The following is a 16,928-nucleotide window of genomic DNA, read 5'->3' on the forward strand; positions in this document are numbered from 1 at the left end:
TTTTATTTTAGCAAAATAAATTTGCATAGAATATAGCTATGGTGCCGAGTTTACCAAATAAGTGGCTCTGTAATTGTGGGACTCTACTAAAATGTGCAAACTGTGCACACGCACAATCTGCCACGGCTTGTCCCACTAATGTTTGATGAATAATATATATGGAAACTGAAAAAGCCAAGAAAGTATGGGAATGTTGATGTTGTATTACCAGCAAGATAATATTTGACTGTAGCCAAACATTATTGTGCTGGTAACTGGATGTTTGCAACTTTGCCATGAAAGATAACAGAAGGTGCAATATTCCTGAACATATTGCCATGCTATTAATATCTTTCCCACCACTACAAGGATGACTGACTTTCATATGAGATAGTTCCTCAGACTAGCATGTGAACAGTGGAGGCAATAGTCATCCATTCCCTAACAGAACTGATTATTGCTAAAGACGATATGCTGTTGATCTGTAGCAGCCTATATTTCTGTCATGGCATCACTCAAACGAAACTGGTGACAATGGGATATTAACATCAAGATGACAATGTGGTTGCCAAGCATGCAAATTTACCTCTGAAAGTAGCCTGCTAATATTATGGGTTTTGTAATGAGGCTTCAACTGTCCCTGGATGGTGGACAAAAACACCATTATAGCTGTTTGGACTTGTTATGATCAGGTGATAACAACCCGGATAGCAAGCATTTTGGCAAAATAGTCATCCTGTGACCTTCTCAAACTTCAACAACTGTGCATAATGTCTTTGATTGCATTGTACAGCAAACCTGTTAGTTGAAAACCTCCAAATAACAAGTACTGAAAATTTGAATACGGTGACCCTCTGCAAATCTTTTTATAGGATACTGGGTTAGTGATTTTAATGCACTGTGGTGGCATTACCTAGCAGGCAATCAGACCACAACTGTAATCATTGCATATCTGTCTGATACACAGAATTGTCCATTAATTACAAAACTTGGCATCTAGATATACACTCAGAGACCAAAAAAATAAGTTATATATGCTGTGCCAGAGTAACCTGTATGGTATACCTTCTAAATTAATTTGGTCAGAAATAAAAGATCCAATGGAAGTGCAGGTAGCACAATTGGCAAAATATCAGCACAGTAAGCAGGAGTTGTAGGTTTTAGTTCTGCTCTGGATCAATCTTTTCTTTCAGAATATTCTAATTATTACATTTAATACAAAGTGACACCACAATAGGTTATAGCCCAATAACGAATTTGGCTTTATCATTTAATTATTAATTAAAATATATGAAAAATTATATCAAAGGGGTTAATTAATTAATTTAATATCAAAAACGTTGGTTAAAAAATAAAAAAAGTCAATGTAATGATTCAGTGATATGTATATAAATTTAAGAATGTGCTGCAAATTTATATATTAAAATTTCTTGTAAATTTTAAAAATAAATAATAATTGATGCTAAATGGCTTATTAATATTTACTATGATAATATCAACATCTTTTGAAGTTTACTATTATTTAAAACTTCTAATCAATTTTTAAATTATATACTTTATGTACAGGATTTAGTAATTGCTTCTAATTCTCTCACTAAATGTAATGATTATCAAATGGTAACATGTATTTCATTGGTATGTTTTTTAAACCAGAAGATTATTGATACTATCACAGTTTGAAGAAAAAGTCTTAAGTGTAAAGATACAAATATATTTTTATCAAAATGATAGAATGTTAAAGTTATAAACACATGTATAAATTAGAAAACAGACCTTGTTTTGTTTTAATTTCAGGATCATTGTTTATCTGTTTTCTTACCTGTCCCCTACAATCTCCTGAGTATAGTTTTGTTACTATCTCCAAAGCAGCTAGAGATGAACACTGTCGATCCCTTCTGGCTGAAGTACAACACCAGTAACTACATTTTCCTTAATCTACTTATACACAAAAACTTACAGTATCAGCAGAAGAAATGTCTATCCAGTAAAATTTAAACGTGCTTTTTATTTCACCTCTAAATACAGGCAGTGTGGCAAGATATGCAAGCCACAGTATTTCTCACTAAATAGAAGCATGACAAATATTGATTCATCATTAACAATTATGTTCACACACCAATAGTCATAATCATATGCAATAAAAAGAAAAAAGATGCAAAAGTAAATATTGCCGAACAGAATCTATTAGTTATGAAGTTATAGTACATCATTCCTACATACAATTTTGTAACTTCTGTGAACAGACAACCTGTTCTAAATGCAGGATTTCTATTATGTGTGAATTATTACTAAATAAGGACAGGATGGACATTTCTTTTTTGCTGATCTACTTAAAATTAAATGTGAGTGCTATCACAAAGATAAATAGGATCATGCACCTCTATTTTGCGTCCCTCAACCACAGTGCCGTTCAACTGCTCTCGTGCTCGATCAGCATCTGCACTATTTGCGAAAGTTACAAAACCGAATCCCTGCATGCATGAGACAAACAAGAAACATGCATTAAGTATCCGTGCACCAGAACAGAACTTGGCCTGCAAAGAACAAGTCAGATTTTTGTTTTTTAAATCACTCAGTGAAGACAAAAGCATCAGCTCAATCAGTTGGTACCAGTGTCATAAGCCCTCATGCAACACAGACCTGGCAGGGCACTCTCCAATTATTGACAAAATAGATCATTGGAAAATGTCTATAAATAATGACAGAAGGATGAAAAAGGTCATTAGTATTGATACAGCCAAATTTGAACTCCGACGTTCTTTCATTTGACGGCATCAATCAGGGATGTCAACACGATTTTAGAAGGAATTGGGGAAAGGCAGGTAAAAGAAGTTATTCTTTGGGGGTTTGGGGATAATTTTAATAGTTTACAATACTAATATTTCCCCAAAGCTCCATGCTACCATGCTTATTGATATTTAATATGGAAAAAGTTTGGAGGATGTATTTAAAAAGTTTAAATTTGGAATGGACTAAGTGCCCTTTTTGGTTTTTTGATATATTCATTTTACATACAAAACTGAATTTTAGATCACCATCAAACAATTATTATAAATATTTTTTTTAATTGCTTAAATAAATATTTATAATATAAGGTAAATTTGCTTGTATTGTCAAAAACATAAGTAGATTTAATATATATTAAAAAAAAAAATTCTTCTCACTGTTGCAAAAAATTTAAACTTCTGTATATGAAATATTCTCAAATCTAAACTACCATTGATTTCTTTCTTTTTTAAATGATATATGAGCACGTTAAATTTTATTAATAACAATTAGTATTATTTAAGTGTAAGACCTACCAGTAATTAAAAAAGTTTTTTGTGGTAACCAATAGTCTTGTGGAGCCTTTATTTCACTTATATACAAATTTATTGTACAGTACATACATTATGTATCTAAACACTGTAATCTCATCTATAGTTGGAGTTGGTACATATCAGATGAGGTGATGCTTGTTCGGTGTCACGACCCAGAATGGTAAAATGGTTATGTCTCTTCTAGTCTTCCCTCTTTTTGTCTCTCTGCTCTCGCCCCATGGTAGCAGTTGTACATTTTTACTTTTCAGACAGGTTTGCCACGATAGTCCCCCCCACTGATTTAGTGGGGTGACTTCCACCAAAGAGTGATGCCTGTGTTGAGTGTTGTCAACATGTGTACTGACTAAAAAATTTATCACTGTGCAGAGTCTTTTGGGAAAGTAAACTTTATGGCCAGATCCGTGTTCTCACTGGGGTGCTGTTCTGCCTGTTGATAGAATTCTTGGTTGACTGTCTAGCCTTTCTCTTAGGTTGAGTGCCATTCAGTGTCTGTGGTTGTATACCCTATGTAAGCCAATTTCACTTGCTTGATTGACACTGTTGATTTACATCCATTCAAGAGAAGTGTAAACATTTTGTCATTGTGGTCTATCACTTGGTGCAGTCCATTGTATGGTGGGTTCATTGGTGGTTGAATGCTATCCACTCGCAGGAAGACAGGTGAACATGTTTTTAATTCTGGGTGTATGTATATGTGAGGTTTCTGATGTGTGGAAGTGGGGGTTGGTTATAAGGATGACATGATATTCTGCAATTTGGAAACATAACTGATAGTATCTGTTGCATCGATGGGTGAACTAAGACCCAAGATATCACCAGGTGAATGAAGTGATGAAGTGCAGTGCCATATACTAACTCTGCACTGGTCACTTTAATGTATGGTTTAAAACTGGAGCATATTCCCAGAAGTATTATCAGTGATTCTGCTCATGTGTCACAGTATAGTTTTTCCTCAGTTGTGAGTGCTGGCATTATTCTAGCTGTAATGATGTTGATTTCTTCAATAACTCTTGAATCTTATTGTCATTTTGTGCTGTTGCAAACTCATGGATGTTAAGGGTTGATGTGGATACCTGACTGATCTTTATGCATGATAAGGTATTTGCTACTGAATTGCTTGTTCCTTGTACATGTATAGTCTAGATGGCTTTGCTGTCAGGGAGAACACTTGTCTGGGTATTGTTTAAAGGTGTAAGATAATGGCTTTTGATCCATGAATATTATAAACTGTCAGCCTTCACGCTGAAGCATAGATGGCCAACAGTTCTCTTTCGTATGTGGACCATTTCTGTTGTAGTGCTGTTAGTTTCATGGAAATGAATGCTATTGGTTTTCATATGTTGTTCCACTGCATCAATGTTCCTCCTATTGCAAAATCTGAAGCAGCAACCCAAAAGAATAAGGGGTGCACCTGGAATGGAATGATTTAGTAGTGTGTCTTTTGCCAGAATGAATGCTTGTGTTGTTTTCTCTTTTGTCTTAGAATTTCTGTGATGGGATTTTCTCCTGTCATGTCCTTCAATAATTGGATTAATAGGACCAGGATGTGAGCAGCTCTGGGTATGAAGCACCTGTAAAAATTAAATAATCCTAAAAATTATGTAGTTGTGTGAGTGTGATTGGTTATGGAAATTTCAGTATTGCTTCCACACAATCTGTCAAAGGAGCAATTCCCTCTCCTGATACCTGAAACCCAAGAAATTGAATGGAAGTGATACCAAACACATATTTTGACATTATTATTTAAAGTCGTCTAGTGGATGTTATTTATTAATAGGACCTTGTACTGGTGTATTGGCACAGTAATGAGAGTTAATTCAGGAAAATTTCTTTATTTTATCACCTGTAGTAGCAATATCCGTACACATTTTACACGTGTTTCGGGCTAGCATGCCCCTCATCAGCAGTATTACCACTATGCTCTATAATTAACAAATTTAATGTTAGATGATAGAATTATCCTGTTTATTCTTATTACATCGTGCTTTTGTACGTTCCTGCTAATTTCCTGCTAATTCCTGTTTCTAATTTCTAATTACATATTTTGACAGTGTGATGTTGAGGCCATATTTTTTGTAACCTTGAAAAGGGCCACTAGATGTTCCTTATGTTCTTCTTTTGAGTTAGATGCCACCGGTACATCATCTACGAAAGCATAGATATCTCTTAAGCCTCTTATTACTTCATCAATAAAATGCTGGAATGTTACTGCCACAATGCATCCTTGTGCTCTCAAACAACCCAAATAATGTTTTGATGGCTGTCTTGTTGTGCACATCTGGTGGGTGTATTGGAATCTGATGATATGCCTTCACTAAGTCTATATGGGAGAAAATCTTCATGCCATGCAACTCTGCCGTGAAGTCCATTAAATTAGGTATGCTGTATCTATCCTTTTTTGTCTGGGCATTGAGAGCTTTATATTCTCCTACCAGTCACCATTTTCCATTTTCCTTCCTCATCAAGTGGCGTGGAGATGCATAGTTACTATTAGAAGGATGGATGTGCCCCAGATCTAGCATGTGCTGTATTTCCTGCTTGGCAATTTTCAAGCAATCAGGGGCCAGTTGGTGAGGTTACACACTTGCTGGTGGGCCAAGGGTATCTATGTAATGGACCACAGAGTGTTTCACTGGTTGTTTGGGTTGTGGAGGTCTGGTGATGCTGGGAAACTTGCATAATAAGTTGTGGGAAAAACAGTGTTGCCCTCAATGACTTTGAGTGGATGGAAGTGACTCCCATCTCATAAAGTGTGTTTAGTTTGGTTAATTTATCATGTAAACACTTGTGTTGCAGATGGGCATAAGATCAAAATGAAACAAATAGTCTGCTCTTATTATTGGCATTGTAACTATGCCCTCTAGCAATGTCCAGGTGAATATCCTTCCAAAATTAAGATCAAGTTTTATTGTTCACTGCCCATACACCTGAATGGATGATGCATTGGTCACAGACAGTTATATTGGGTTGTGCTCATTTTGGTATAGATGAGGTAGGGATGATGGAAACATCTGATCCAGTATCTATAAGGAATTGTATACCTTTTGACTGTTTGTCCTGAATGAATAGGCGATGAGATTTAAGTGGCAGGGAGCATGTCGCCACTGCTCATTTTTTGTAAAACTATGAGGGCTGCATTTTTTTGCTTTAGTGCTGAATTTTCTATGGTGTCAACAGACTTCTGGCTTCTTTTGCAATTTGCTATATGTATGGTGACGTTGACGATTCCATGATGTGCTGCAGGAACGAGTTAATGACCCTACCTATCTGATCAATTGTTCAATTTCCATGCATAATTGTAATTCTGTTTTGGATGGGCACAAAGGCTGAATGACTGAGTTTATTTGTGTTGGTATATTATACTTGGTAGTGATTTCTGTGATTCCCTTTGGTGTATTCAAGAAAAAGGTACTTTCACACATGGAAAACCACAAGGCAAGATCTCCAAAGTTGTATGGAGGAAGTCGAATTGTGCTGATGTCTCCCATTGTCTCTTAGCCTGGTTCACACTGTCCCCATAGCAAGTTCGTAAATTAGTTGAAGAAAAATATATATGGTGTCGGAATAGTTTGACATACAGTACTCATTTGAATACAGTGTCGACGATCGAATAATTCCTTTCTTCTAGGCAATGTAGACGGATTGAGACTCCACATGTTTCGGGACGGAGTTATGTCGCCATTCCAATGGACGACATCGTGTCTAGGTCATCATTGTGGAGCCTTTATTTGACTTATATACAATTCTATTGTACATACATTATGTATCACGTACTCTTTAATCCCATCTATAGTTGGAGTTGGTATGTATCAGATGAGGTGATGCGTGTCGCTGTTTGGTGTCATGATCCAGAATGGTAAAATGATGGTGTCTCTTCTAGTCTTCCCTCTTTTTGTCTCTTCACTCTCACTCCCTGGTGGCAGTTCTAGATTTTAGCTTTCAGACAGGTTCACCACAGACCAATCTATCAATAACTGATAAAATCTAGTAAGTCAGAAATTTTTGGTACAATTAGATGTGTTGATAAGAAAGTAAAATTGATTTGAAGACAGAATTTTATCTTTATCGATGAAATTCAGTTCATATAGAAAGAATTACTTTGATAAATTATCTCTAGAAAGTTATTAAAGCTCTTGCTGGCATTTACACAAAAATATCTACATTTTTAATAAAATATTTCCAGCTAACGGTAGTTTTTAATTTTTTTTACAAACAGATAATGAATTACTCGAGACGCCTATACACTGAATGTGCATATAATTAGTAATATTGATGATTAAAATTTAGCTCTTACAGATAGTTTAGATGAATCACATCACAAACTTATAGAAGATTAAAATTTTTCTATTGAAATATATGTGTCATGAAATGTTATTTAAAGTATAAATGTGTAACACACATACTTTAAATAACATTTGTACATTCTTGTTTCTATTAATTATAACAATGCACTTGACTTTTTCTACATAATTTTTTCAATTCTAAAGTTATAATAAAATATAAAAGTTACAAAATTGTTTTTGTTATATTGACATAAAAAAGAAAAAAATGTAGATTCGGTTAAATGCACAAATATATATCTACTAAATCAGTGTCATTTGTCCTAGAAGAAAGTTTTGAATTCAGTGGGGACAGAGAATTATAGAGAAAGTTAATCAAAAGTATATATTACTCCCAAGAGTACTTCCAGAAATGATGAAGGGCCAACTAATGAATTGTTACCTTTCATATTTAGTTTTATTTTTTTGTGTCTATAATTTGTCTTTTCCATAAAAACTTTCTCCTAACATAATTGGTGTATAAAAAAATTAATGTATTTTATTCTTTAATTGCCGTTTGCTTCGAAACTTTCCGTGAATATTTTTCAATGTATAAATCTTATTGATTTAAAGAAGAAAGTGCTTTTTTAATTTAAATTAACAATATTCTATGGCTTTTGTTTATATTAATCATAAACTTTTAATATCTTTTGACATAAATATAATTAATTCTACGTTCGTAGAAATCGTGCAGAATAAGTATTCGACATCTCAACTGTAATGCATCTCCCATTGCTATTTAAATCGTTAATAAAAATTCCAATTCTTTTCTCTTATTTTCAGTGCAGAATCATCCTTTAACTATAAAGTTTTTTTCAAATGCATTGTAATAATTTTTACATACATTCAGTATTTTGAATTGTTATTCCTTAAATATTAAATCTTCTTTAAGGCATAATTACATTAAAAATAATATTTTAATAAATATATTGATTTCATTATAATAAATTTGCATGATCTATATTATGGAAATAGCATTGGTAGTTTAGAAATGAGTTCTGTACAGTTTTTCAAATTTAATTTAAAGAGAAAATGGTTTATTGATTTTAAAATCACACAATTGAGAATCTTATATCATCTTTAGATTTTAAAAGACAGTTTAATATAAAAAGAAACCATTATTGGAATGATTTTAAAACTGACAATTTAATAAAATGTTGAAAGAAGTTATTCCTAAAAGTCTAAAAATCATCACCACTTTGTGAAAAATAACACCTGTATTTGATTCAGTCTGGGGAAAGATTGGTAGCTTAATGATGATTAGCTTTAATCTCTCAAAGGACAAATATATTCGACCACGATCCTCTTTTCACGTGCAACTTATTGCGACAAGAGAAATGTTTTCCCGTAACTTCTCCGTGTGTGTTTTTCTTCATAGTTTATTGCATTTTCTACTTTTCTTGCTGAAGTCTCATCTTTTCAACTATTTTTTTCTTTACTTACTTATTCCTTTGAAGAAAATTATGGATATTTGTTAAGATTTGTCTATATGTACTGTACTAGCTGTTCTCCATTACAACGGTAATGCTTTCTTTCCTGTCGATTGTTTACCGAAAAGTTAATTTAATAATAATAACAGTTGTACGGTACATTAAAAGAAATTCAAAATGTCGTCGTGATTACAAATAAATAAAATTCTAATTATTTTCTCAAAATAAGAAAAACGTCATTTGCACAAGCACAAGTTAGCATTACTCATAATGTCTACCACTAAATATTTTAGCTAGATAATCATTAACGATTATAACTATTTTTCATATTATGTAAAAGGTTTCCATACAGAAGAATCAATTTTTTTTCTAAGGAATCTCCCGAATATCTGCCTTTTTCCCCCCACTCGACGATAACGTTTGAATCTTTTACCGTATAATTTTATTCTACTAACTTATTTACATAAATATCAATTGTGAAATCATTCCGATAAACGAAATTATTAAATCAGATAATATATTTATCAATTAGACAGATGGGTGGAAAGAGAAACTTTTTAAAAAATGCATATGAATTTTTGAAGTAAAAGTTAATAATCATTTTATTAATGCTGCTATGAAAAAATTATTTGCAACAGTGATATTTTTATTACTGCTATTATAAAAAATTATAATCATCATCATAAAATAATCAATAAAATTGTTAAATTTATAATAAATATATAATTCAAAATGATAAATTAGAGCAGAACGCTGATATTTAATTACATTAATTAAAAAGAAAAGTAAATGTATTTATTTTTTCTTTACTCTATTATTTTAAAAACATATTCAAAATTTGTTTTTATTTTACAATTCGGTGTAAAGTTATTGTTTTAGTCGTATAACTGCATTTGATCACCGTGTAAATACAAATTCGACAAACTACTTTTTCGGTGGATCCAATACGTAAAAGATTGACCGAGAAGGAAATTTAAACAAAGCAACTAATGTCGTTTTTTATAGTTTTTTAGAATACTGTTAATATTGAAGCAGAAAGCTACTTCACTGGAACATTAGAGAATGGAGTTATTTTAATTAAATATGCAAAATAACAAACGATTTAAAAAAGAATAAAAACTGAAAGAGCCATTTGATTTTAATTGTCATTTTCAGTATAAGTAAATAATAAATTATTTCTTTTTAGTTGTAGATTCTGATGATAGGAGTAAAAGTAATCCCAAAAGTATTTATAAGGAATATATATTCTTGACTTCTAAACAGATAAGACCAAGTACATGTTTTTATTTAATATCTACAATAATTAAAAATATCTTGTTCTTGATTAGACTAGTATATGAAAACATCTACAGGATTTCTCTCATTTCTCTCACTGGAATAAAATGTATATGATTTAGATCAACTAATCAACCAACTGATTTAATAAAAACACATTCCTTAGTACAAACAGGTACAAATCCATTTATCTTCATTGAGAACGAATAATAAATGCATTCAAAAAACAACTGAAAACTCTAATTATCCTATAAAACACAAACTTCCAAATCATACAGTATCTGTATGCAACTTAAAGAACTAGAGGATCCATCTCATCATGCAGATTGTGGTAATTTCAGTGTAATGATCATTAAAATAAATTTACCATTACAAAAAATACTATCACATTACTTTTTCTTTATAAAATTGTTAATTGGAAAAGAAATCTCGGTAGAAGATTGCAGATGTTCCAGTCTGATGTCGTTCGGTAGTAGAGTTATTCTTTTTTCTCCTCGAAAATAAAGATTGTAAAAAATAATTTGATTATTCAACTATACGGGCTATTACCAAATCAGTTTTCCTTTTCGTTCGTTAGGTATTTATATTATATTTTTTGACGTACCGTTTAGTTAACTATACGTTTCTTACGACAGAGTAGTCGTGGCTTTCGAAAAATTAAAATAATTGTTAAATAGTTTCATACAGAATCTTGGAAAAAAAAATTATAAAAATGGTTCTTAGATCAAGTTTGGTAAGAAGTAGACCTAGATTTTATTCAGCCCTAAAACTACAGTGATATTTTTGGGCTCAAAATATGGTTTTATTTTCATCATACAGAAGAGAAAAAGTTTTATTTCATTTTGTCTGTCTCTTTTTTTTTTAATATTTAAAGCACCAACTTGATTTTATTGTCAATTCTCTATATATTCTTTAACAGTGGTCTAATCAACATTCCAGCAGAACATTAAAATGAATTAAACCAAGCCAAAAATTTTAATGTTTTATGAGAAACAATGAATATTCTATTTTCATTGATATGAGATTTCAGTTTATCTTTCCTCTATCAAGATGGAATAAATTTATACATATTATCTGCATCATTTCAAAGACCATCTCAATATGCAACGTAACTAAGATTGAAAAGGCAAAGGAGTAATTTTTATTCTATTCATGTCTGGTAATAGCTCTATAATAATCTTTCCAATTATATATGTAAGCTTGAGAATTGACTGGAATCTATAAATTATTTCATGTAGCTTATAATGTTTATATCAGAGTTCTGCTTTATTTAAAAACAATCATACAATGATAATAACAATGTATAGAAAAATATAATATTAAAAAAGTAAAATTGGTTAAAGCATATTATAGTAAAATACATATTAATAGTAAAAAAATATATATTTATTAATTTTGCAGTTATATTTTTTCATAATTAAATATATTTATAATATAAAATAAAACATTTCATGCCAGTTATTATATTATTTAAAAAAATTATGAAATTAAAAAAAATTTAATTTTTCACTTAAAAAAATAGCGAGTGAATTATTATTTTTAAAAATTGTTTATCAAAAATGAAATAAATAATTTTCTACTAAATTACAAATACATACCTTCGAACCCCTTTCGTTAAAGATAATTTCCACGTCTAATATTGGACCGAATTGCTGAAACACGATACAAAATAATCAGTACTTGACTAATTGTTTAAAGTTTAATGGAACAATTATTGAATAATGAGTTAATGATATGATGACAACTTTAGTAACTTTATCTAGAGATCTACACTCAAATTATAGAATGGCATATTGTCAGATTTTTACTGAGTTACTTTGGACTACACTTATTCCTGGGAATGCAACTTCCAATTTGCAGAAGTTTAAGTCTCGCCCCAAGTTGATTGTTTCCTCTAAATACTTCTACAATTAATGGTGTTAATAATTAACAACACAAGGACATTAGCAAGATCGAGGCCAAAGTTTTCGATGCGAAAACGTGTACGTCGGACATTCTGTGCCGCTTTCCCGTAAGCTTAGAAGTTTGGCAATGGCATTTGGAAAGTCGACGGAATCGTGCTCGGCATTCCAAAGGCCGTTGCCAAACTTCTAGGCTCGCGGGAAAGCGGCGCCGAACGTCCGACGTACACGTTTTCGCGTCGAAAACTTGGGCCTCGACCTCGCTATTATCTCTGGGACAATCTGTATACAAACAAACTTTTAATTGTTCGAAACATTATGTAGTAGTGTTTAGCCGAAAAAGAAAACATTGCTTCTATAAAAATGTTGTCGATAAAATTTTGACTCTGGAATTTTTCTATAACAATTAATAATGTTTAAAATACGTAAATCAGTGATAGCCAGGAATTAAGTTTGATGAGGGCTAAAAAAATAAACTTAATAAATATTTAACTTTTCACAAATTTTCTAATAATACTACTAGTCATTCAAAATTGCAAATACCAAATCTTTCTATTATAACAGAAAATAACAGATTTTACTGAAAATACCATTTATATCAACACACAGCTTCAATCTAAGGTAATGATGATTGTGATAAAAGTAGAAACAAACAAGTAAATTTTAAAATAAAAAATGCTTATCAATATCAACTTTCAATCAATAAATAATAATTACATTATAATAATTATGGTTTTTGCATATTTTGAGATAATAGCTTAAAAGAATTCAGAAATGTGATTGAATTTTTTAAATACTTGCAATGTTTTCATTAGATTATAAATTTTTTACTTCATTAGTGCCAAATTAAAATGGTAATGGACAGTATGTCAATAAGATAATGATCTTGTTGACAAACTGTACTTTTATTGGTGTATGCTATAGTGAAGTTATGTTTAAAATAGCAGGGAAAAAAACTATTTAGGAGAATAAGAATTTTAAAATTCATATTTGTCTTAAACAATATTACTTTATTCATTTTCAAAAATTGAAGACTGATTAAACTAACTCTTTGTGTTCTTTAGCCAGTTGCTAATTTAATTTTGTTTGTGGAAACAAACTTTAGTTAATAAGGTGGAACATGTATTATGCATTATCATCAAGAACTTCATTATTAGGGTGGAATTGTCTCCTTTTTAAGTTAATAAAGAAGATAGAATATATTAAATGAAACAACAGTATAACGTAATTGAATTATAATGTATTGGGTTGTTCGGAAAGTTCGTAGCAATTTTTGATAGCTGACGGTTGAGACACTGACTGATGAGAAAATGACTAGAATTGCACAAACCAATGAATATTATGATAAACGACCTTGAGACACATCTGTTACAAAAAACCATTAAGATTATTCAAATAGCGTTTAATTTGTCTCGTTACAAAAATCGATGCAAACGACATGCATTATCGACACTTGTTTCTTTTCTTTTTTCGTAAAGGCAAAAATGCTGTACAAACAGCAAAAAAGATATGTGATGTTTATGGTGGGAGTGCTGTAGCAGAATCAACTGTTCGAAAGTTTGCAAAATTTAAAACGGGTAATTTCAGCCTTGAAGATGCTCCTTGCTCGGGAAGACCTCCCGTTATCGAAGAAGGCCAGATCAAAGCATTATTGGATGAAAACCCTCGTTACACAACTCGAGAGATTGCAGACGTAGTGAAGTCATCAAACAGTACTGTATTTCAACATCTAAAGAAGCTCGGATACGTGAATCGTTATGACATTTGGATACCTCACGACTTAATGGAAAAGAACTTACTGGATTGCATCTCTATTTGTGATTCTCTTGAAAGACAAAATAAAAATGACCCTTTTCTGAAGCGTTTAGTGACAGGTGATGAAAAGTGGATCATTTATAACAACATCAAAAACAATCATGGGGTAAGAAAAATGAACCACCATTCATTAAAAACTCCAAAGGTCGGTCTTCATCTAAAGAAGCTCATGCTCACCGTCTGGTGGATTAGAAAGGAATCGTGTACTACGAACTGCTTCCACAGAATCAAACAATTGATTCTGATAAGTATTGTTCCCAATTGGATAAGCTGAACATGGCAATTAAAGAAAAACGTCCAGAACTGGCCAATAGAAAAGGCATTGTGTTTCACCAAGATAATGCCAAACTGCACACGTCTTTACAAACACGCCAAAAATTATTGGAACTAGGCTGGGATGTTTTACCCCACCCCCTTACTCACCCGACCTTGCCCTGTTGGACTACCATTTGTTCCGTTCTCTGCAAAATTCCCTTTGTGATAAAAACTTTGATGCTTTGGAAGCTTGCAAAAACCACGTGGATCAGTTTTTCGTGGGAAAAACTGGAAAGTTCTACGAAGAGGGTATCATGAAGCTCCCCCATAGATGGCAACATGTCATTAAGAACAATGGTGCATACATAATGGAATAAAAGTATATTTTTAGTTTTAAAACAATTTCTTTTACTTCTCTTAAAAAATTGCTATGAACTTTCCAAACAAACCAATACTTTCGGACAAACAGTATTCATTTTAATATTGATAATTCAAATTTAGTGTTCACCCAAACTGACATGCCAAAGCAATCCTTAATTTGAATTTTATCTATCATTTATATTAGGGAAAAATTGCAACTTTTGTGAGATTTTTATCATGAAAATTCTTTAAGAATTTAAAAAATTTGCCTCTTATTGTACTTTATAGACATGCTGTATTTTGATCCTTGTTTGGTAAAAATGTAACTAATGTTTGTTTTCTGTGTAAGAATGTTGACACGGAAAGAAAAAATAGCTATTGGTGAGGCACATTTATGAGGATTATCATATGAAACCATTAGAACCAAGTTTACACAGAAATTTTGGAAAACAGGTCCTACAGGAGTGGAATTTGTTGATATGATGATGAATATTCAGAGAACAGGAAGTACAGTGGATGAACAATTTTCTGGTAGGCCATTGTCATCTGCCGATAGCATTGCGCATGTTCAGCAAGCAATTGAACGTAGCCTGACAGCATCTGCTTGTCTTCTCAGTAATACCATTCAACAAATTTACAAAAGGAATTTAATTTTTTCAGAATTGTTTTGAAAAATTTTTGGTACCCTATTTTTTGTTCTATATTTCAAACCCAAACATGGCTTATAAATTAAATATTGCCAAAAATGTTTATCATTTGCTGGATTAAAGATTGCTGATTATAAAAAGTTATTCTTTACTTACAAGAGAAGTTTAATAAATAGTGAAAAATGTTTTTCACTGGGTAGCCATTCAATATAATAATTAAATAAACCTTGAAACCTCTAACCTTACTCTCCTTTGTTCATTAGTTGTACCACCCTACAACCAATACAAGCTGCACAATAAATTCCAAAATGTTGGCAGCAATTCTAACTACATGCTTGAAGAACAGAGAAATGTAATTTGGTTTTTCTGTAACCCAACCACACTGCACAAAACTTGTTTTGACATATGGTAAGAATGCTCCTGACCACAGAAATATGTATCAGTGTTGTGGCAAGACCAAAGTCATAAATGAAGCATGCAATGTCATAATGTTGTAAATGCCAAAAACCAAACTTTTCAGGAGAGATGAATTCATTCACTATAAAAAGTGTTTTTTATTTTAATTTTACAATAAAATGGTAAAAAACTCACTAGATTATGATATTCCAGAAAATTTGTAATGATGTAAATATAAACCGTAACGTTTTAGGTTACAAAAGTCACATGACTTTCATTCTGGCACTTTAAATGTTATGGCTTCACATAAATTCAATTTCAAAATATTGTGGCACTGTAAGTGGCTGTGTTTTTTTTTTTTACAGCAGAAAACCTTGCATTTAGAATTCATTCTTCAATATAATGTATTTAGAGAAAAATGGCATTGCATGCTTCAAATGTGCCAAGGCAAGGACTCCCAATCTCCATCCAAACTGAATAAGCTCATTCACAGTGGAGATGTTGCTTGCAAAGTGACTACCAAAGAACCATTTTCAGCATAAGCATAGATCTGAGTTGTGTTTTGGCATTGTGCATACCATCATTAATAAAGACTTGTACAGAAGATGGGTTCCTAGGATGTTGGGTGAAGGGTACAAAAGCATTGGATGGTACTGTCTCTGCAACACCTGAAATGGAAATATCACCTGGCAGGTGTTGAAGAGATAGTACCATCCAAGAGGGACATACAGTCCAAAATGCATTTTAAGTATTCAATGTGTTATATATTGTTGTAGAGAGCAAGACCTGAATACAAAATCTTTAATGATAATTTTTTACAATCTAACCTGTTCACCAGTGTGATAATCCTTCATGTTCAAGTACAGACTTTAAATAAAATGTCATTAGGGGCTAAAAGCAATAGATTATTCAATTGTATTTATTTATTTAACTGCCCGTAATAAAATTTTCTGCCTAGGGATTGCAATATTGAATCAAAAAATGAATCTCAGTATTATGGTATTGTAATTTTTCAAAACCAAGATATGGTATTAAATTAATAAATAAATTTTAGTGGAATTTATTAATTTTTTCTTATTTTATGAAATAAAAACCTGCAGGGGTTAACAAAATAATTCAAACATTAATGAAAGATCACTGTTTGTTTATTAATAAGGAATAGGACTCCTTTTGCAGATAATACAGCTGAAGTACTTTGAGGAGTAGATAAATATAAATCATGAACAACATT

The 16,928-nt window shown here is 31.8% G+C and overlaps 1 protein-coding gene across 8 annotated transcripts in view; it reads right to left on the minus strand.

Moving 5' to 3' along the window:
• The window catches only part of LOC136989252 (RNA binding protein fox-1 homolog 3-like), a 204,400-nt gene that overhangs the window by 58,358 nt on the left and 129,114 nt on the right, over positions 1-16,928 (minus strand). For 4 of the 8 annotated variants that reach the window (XM_067287372.1, XM_067287371.1, XM_067287375.1 and 1 more), the window contains exons 4-5: positions 11,922-11,975; positions 2,358-2,513 (exon numbers count right to left, since the gene is read on the minus strand). In XM_067287372.1, the coding sequence (XP_067143473.1) occupies positions 2,358-2,513; positions 11,922-11,975 (210 nt within the window). The remainder of the gene's footprint in view (positions 1-2,357; positions 2,514-11,921; positions 11,976-16,928) is intronic. The other 4 variants (XM_067287373.1, XM_067287374.1, XM_067287379.1 and 1 more) reach the window with 2 other exon arrangements.

Source organism: Centruroides vittatus, unplaced genomic scaffold (assembly GCF_030686945.1).
Source record: "Centruroides vittatus isolate TY-2023 unplaced genomic scaffold, ASM3068694v2 scaffold_450, whole genome shotgun sequence".
Taxonomy (NCBI): Eukaryota; Metazoa; Arthropoda; class Arachnida; order Scorpiones; family Buthidae; genus Centruroides; species Centruroides vittatus.